The 6,000-nt window shown below is 43.5% G+C and overlaps 1 protein-coding gene across 1 annotated transcript in view; it reads right to left on the reverse strand.

Annotated features, from left to right (window-relative positions):
• Window positions 1-5,717, reverse strand: part of AATF (apoptosis antagonizing transcription factor) — a 55,963-nt gene extending 50,246 nt beyond the window's left edge. The window contains exons 1-4 of the mRNA XM_009329125.1: window positions 5,675-5,717; window positions 4,241-4,429; window positions 3,166-3,582; window positions 2,363-2,500 (exon numbers count right to left, since the gene is read on the reverse strand). Of these exons, the coding sequence (XP_009327400.1) occupies window positions 2,363-2,500; window positions 3,166-3,582; window positions 4,241-4,429; window positions 5,675-5,717 (787 nt within the window). The remainder of the gene's footprint in view (window positions 1-2,362; window positions 2,501-3,165; window positions 3,583-4,240; window positions 4,430-5,674) is intronic.
• Window positions 5,718-6,000: the final 283 nt, after the last annotated feature.

The raw sequence follows: 6,000 nt of genomic DNA on the forward strand, positions 1-6,000 counted from the left end.
ATGGGGTAAAGCTCTTGCTGTTGATTAGACATGAATTCCCTCTCCCAGGGCCCAACACAGCAAAGCGAGAGAGAAATGGGTCTTTGCCACCCAACACCAACTACATCCATAGTCTTTCATATGATCTTCAGGTACAAGTTTACTCCTTACTTCATGCTTGGCACTTGGTAACTTCTGGAAAGAGCATCTTTGCAGGGCAGCGAGATAGCTGCATTGGACAATAGTGTAGCTCATCAAAAATGACTATTTATTGTAACCTACTTTACTGTGCAATTACAGACCGTATTTTAAAAAAATAGAAGAAAAAAAAAAGGAATATAAATTTGGTCCTTTAGAGAACACTGGAAAACACTAAACAAGTGTAGTAGTAGCAGAATGTTCCTAAATTCATTACTTCCCGTCGGTCAGTCTGAGCACCTCCTCTGCTAACCTCACCCAGGTCACTCCAGCTATATTTTCTCGCTGTCTTCGCAGATGAAATACAGAACACAGACCCAGGCTATCAGGAACATCAGAATATACTGCTGCAACTTTCCTGCCCAGATTATGAGAAGAGGGTGGGGAGGGAATCACCGAGCAGTTATTAACAGTGGATTTTCCTTTAGTGTTCTGGACAACTGAAAGATTAGCCTCCCTGCTGTACTGTGTACAGTATTATACTCCATGTTCTTGAATGTATTTTGCTTATGGGAAATATCAAAATGTCAACCATTGTTTCTGTTAAAGGTCTTTAATGATATTGCATTTTAGGCCTGTAATGAAACATGGTGCTCGGTGCAGTCTGTAATGCATCTCATTAAATACATTAATAACATGTATTTCACTGAAAGGTCAGCTTAGTATTGTTGGGAGTTTGCCTTTTTTTCCTTAATCACTTCATTTAAAGCAGCAGAGCTAACTTTAAAATATAAAGTATCTCACCTGCTATAACTCCAGATAAGCTGATTCGCTACCGTGTTCAGATCAGTTATAAGCCGTGAGATAATAGTCAAAACTTGGCGTAGGGACAAGACTCAGGTCAAGTTCGATGACGCTGAAAGTTCCTAATCCAGTTTTAAGATGACTTGTGCCAGCCCAGGCCAAAATTTCTCAATGGGCAGGTATCGCTACAGCATGTACAAACTGGGACACTGTGTGGCTGAAGGGATATACAACCACAGCAAACCAGACAGTTCAGATGACGTCTCTGATGTTTAGCATGAAAGGCTGTAGGCACCACCACGGTGCTTCCTACCAACTGGTTCACATAAGGGGGCTTCTTGCGATCCTCCACAGGGTGCTCACCTACAGAGCTGAAACGTTCTGGGAAGTGAGCAGTATCTCAAGATTGGGAAAGAAGAAACAGAAGTGAAAGGGATAACCAACCTGGCAAGCTGTAAAATGCTACTGGGCTTATCTTTATTATTCCAAATCACTGGAAGACTATCCTATGAAGTTCATTAATTTCTGATTAGCGGGATTAGAAAAAAGAACAATCTGTGTATAAACATTGTCATCTGTGTGGTTTTGGATAGAAAACAACAAACATGTCAGGGAGAAATAGACACCAACTGACACCTGAAGTAGTTTGTATTTATTGCTAAGGATAACATACCAGACGTTTATCTCCCTGTACATTTACCTTAAGGCCAGTAAAAAAGGTGTCCAATTCTAAAAATTAAACAGACCCACAACACACTGAAGTTGAGTACTTTGCACTTATCAACTGGAGCGTGCACATCATATTTGCCATACTGGAGAATCCACTACGAAACTCATCAGATCAGTATCATTAATAGCGATCCTAAAAAATAAACAGATGAAGCAGCTTCAAGCTGAAAAGATATTTGCTGTTGATTTAACAGCACTGGCCCTCTCATTTGGGCTACATTACTCTCAGTTAGGGCAAACCTTTGCATTCACTGACCCAACACATGATTGATACCACAAGGTGTCTCTGGACAAAGAAGCATCCCAACTCTGCATTGAACGGCAACAACCAAACCAATTATTCCTAAGACCCAGCATGAAACTTAAAATTGGTAAGCAAACTTCAGTCCCCACGTGAACTAGAAATAGCAGCGGGACCCGAGCTGAGGCTTTCCAACATTGCGTAAGTGACAACAGGCCACCAGCAGAGATCAGCTAGACATATACAGACATGGGCGATAGGAGACATTGTCTTTGTCCGGGGTAGGAACCACTTTTTGGTCTCTGTTTGCACGGTACCTAATTAATGATTAAAGCAATACAAACCAACAGCTAATACTACAGGCACATGCAACTCAAAGCCCTCCCTTTCCCATTAACACTTCCCCGCACAGGCAAAACATATTGGCTACAGCAGAGTCTACCCAAAGTAGAAAGACTAAAGAATTCTTACAGTTCTCGACAGCATTGTCAAATTCTTGTCCACCTTCCTTTCTGAAGACTGGGTACGTATCTGGCTGTGGAAGCCGGTTGACTGTTACAAGCGCCTTCTGCATCTTGATTCTCCCTTCCAACAGTTGATCCCACAGTGCTTCATAACAAAGAGAAAATAAAACAATTTGAGCAAGCCAAAGCACTTGCTCCTCGTGAAGGAGCTGTTGATTTAACAGCACAGGCCCTCTCCTTTGTGCTACATTACTCCTGGTTAGGGCAAATCTAATCTTTGCATTCACTGACTCAGCACAATATTGGTACCACAAGGTGTCTCTGGACAAAACCACATCCCATCCTATGATCCTGACTGCAATTCTGTGACCCACAAAAAAATCATCCCTTTGCTTTACTATTTAAAAGGACATTCTGCAAATGAAGGTTTGATAGTTTAATAGGACAGATAGGAAGAAACTGCATTCAGTATTACATTTTGAAAAGAAACAGAGGCGGTATCAGCATCACTGCACAGCACTACCGGTGTAGGAAGTCCCCACGCCCACCAATGCTACAAGTGTATTCAGTAGTGGTTCAGTTAAGCCAGCGGATAAATCCACTTCATAACAGGAGATTTTGTACCAGCAGTGACACCAGTTTGCATAGCAGATTTGGCAGACCATTTGCAAATCACTAGGGCTGCTGTAGCACGCATGTGCCGTATGCTAACAGCACGTTAACATGCTGAAGTGGTTCCTAACATGGCCAGCTTCTATAGCGTCAGCAAGGTGAAAGTCTCGTCAAAATACAAAGCAAACATGCACAAACCTAGCTGGTTCTTCACAGCTTTTCCTTTTTCTACTTCTTCAGCCTCTTGTCCTTTTGAGAATGTCATCATCCCCCCATCACCTTCGCTGTCTTTGGTTTCCTTTACATCATCGTGGTTTTCACTCCCATATTCTTCCTCACCGCTTCCTTCTTCCATGCTGGCATCATCTTCATCTTCTCCCTCACTGCTTCCTACATCATCCATCCCCTCTGTAAATTTCTCAAAGTCTGTAATATTCTGGAAACTGAACTTTGGTGCCTTGGCCTTGGCAGATGGATCTGTCTCTTCATCGTCTTCCAAGTCATCCTCTTGGTCACTGCCAGCACTGCTGGGCTCCTCCTTTGGTTTAGTGCCTAAGCTGCCGTTCTCTTCTGCATCTTCACTGCCACTGTACCATTCATCTAATGCTTCTTCAGCTAACAATTAAAGAGAAAAAAGTTATTTACTTACCAGGAAAATATGCCACTTTGCATTATGCATCATCAATAGCTACAGGTTTGGGCTATTTGAGCTCCAAACTCCATTTTATCTGTGCATGATGTGACTCTCTGTTTTGGCTAAATAATGGAACCACAAGGCCATATCCACAAAAAAATCTCAGCTCACATTTTCCTGCAGCAATGATTAGTAGGCTTAGCTTTCCCATGAAACAATGGCCTGATAAGCAAACAAGGTGGTCAGGATTTGCTATATACATTTTTTAAATGAGAATCTGTATATACTTGCAGTCCCCGAGATATATTGGCTTAAAAATGGGAGCTGTTTCTTTTCCTCCACACAATGTTCAGTCAGTGCACTGAGTCACACTTAGACTTACACTTAGTCACAGTCTTTCCTCAGTCTGTAGAAGTGACCTCCTCTTTGGGATTTCCCCTTCCCTCAGGCCAAAAAATAATGGCCTGAATTTCAGGAAGGCACTTCAAGAAGATGTCCAACTTAATTGTACCTGTTTATTGCCCTGTAACAGGGACCTAAAGTTTCTCATTTCAGTACAGATGGCACTAGCTCAGTTAACGTGCTAACATCAAATTTTGATTAGTCTAGTGAAAAGGGGAAAGAAATGAGATTTCTTACCAGATCCTTCTTCAGACAGAGCATCTCCCCAGAGTTCTTCTTGCAAGGCTTTGCGAGATGTAGCTTTTCCACTGTATCTTTTATCAGCTTCCAAGAGAGAGGCTGAAGCTTTTTTCCGTATATTACCAACAGGGAAAATGTCATCTGCAGTTTCATCCTCAAATTTGTCAATCACTTTAGCAACTGTAGCTGTGGGGAAGAAAAAAAATAGAGGGGAGGGATGTCTAAACTGAACTGAATTTCAAACTAGAAGAACTCGCTGCAGGAAGGAGCCATCCTGCTCCACGGAAAACGCCTCGTGCTCTACAAACAAAAATATACTGCAAAGGTGAGCTTGATGGCAACACAGCCTCGCGTAAGAGTCTGGCTTTCAGGCTTCGAGAGGGAGCAAGGCTCTTCCCTGCCTGGTGAAGGAAAGCCACTACACTAATTTTCTGCAAAGGGGCAAAGGTTACTAGGGAATCGAAGGCAGAGAAAAAGCCTCAAAGCTGGGTTTTGTGTAGATCAGCACCAGTCCTGCCTAGAAACTACTGAGTAAAGTAATAGCTCTGCAGAAGGAAGGGAGATGTTACACGGACAGACCAATTCCAACCCCGCTACATTCACACTTTCTTCCCTGCCTCTTCTTTATTTTAGAGAACCCGCACAAAGCGCTAGACAAACTAAGCCTATCCAAGCCCTTCCACAGATTCATGAGGGTCTCATGAGAAGTGTAGTCCCCCGGGTGGAGGACTCAGTGAAGCTGGAACGCCTTCACTCACTTCACGCCTACAGATTAAATTCAAACTGCAATTGAGGTGCACTTTGGCCTCTTGCTATATGTACGAGCCACATAAATACGTAAACATTTTAGAACGGCTAAACAGAGAAAATAATTTCACTGTGGTTATTACCCTCTTTCACACCCATTTTCTCCAGGACACAGGAATGGAGCGGTCCAGCAAAGAGAACACATCATACCATACTCCCTCCTTATTTTCATTCATGTGCAAGACACCCTGTATGCAAAATTACAGGGTTAGCTTTGTTCAACCAATTGAGTGATCCAACTGGCTGAACATCGCTAAGTGCTCTTTTAACGTGTGTTTGGAAATGTTAATGCCTCGCATATAGTGTCTACTTGAGGCAGGGGGGAAGCAAAAGAATCTCCTGCTCATAATCAAAGCAGCAAGATCTGGTCTAAATATAGTCACTCCAGCTACAAGAGGACGGCAAGATGCTCGGCACCAAGGAATGACTGGGCAAGAGGGGCAGAGGCAGAATGACCTGTGGCACCTGACGGATCTTCTGGCATTCTCAGTCTCGGCACCGCTGAAGTATGAAGTCTGAAACTAAATCATGATTACTAAAATGGGAAAACGCCTCTGCTGACTGCGTTGATTTCCTCAATGGTTACTAAGATGTTGCTTACAAGATACTATTGGTCTCACATACACTTGTATAGAAGAACCAGGGTAGCTGGCACAACGTCTACCATGACTGGTGCCTAGTACCTCCTAAAGCCAACCGCTGTCGGTGTGTGACGGTTAGCTCGCTATCTCAAGAGGTGAGTGCAGGAACCCTGTGACAGACGTGCCCTAGAGATGAGTCCTGCCCCACGGCTTGGCTGGTCTACTGGCCGGTGGGGAAACTCTGCTCTGGAGAGGGTAAGTCAAGGGAACGGCAGGCACCCGCCTGGAAACTTAGAAGATGACACCGCCACCTACATGTCACGGGAAAAGGGACGAATGTCTCAAAAATCACAACTAAGGCAAGAAGAG

The sequence above is a fragment of the Pygoscelis adeliae genome, unplaced genomic scaffold (assembly GCF_000699105.1).
Source record: "Pygoscelis adeliae isolate BGI_AS28 unplaced genomic scaffold, ASM69910v1 Scaffold427, whole genome shotgun sequence".
Classification (NCBI taxonomy): Eukaryota; Metazoa; Chordata; class Aves; order Sphenisciformes; family Spheniscidae; genus Pygoscelis; species Pygoscelis adeliae.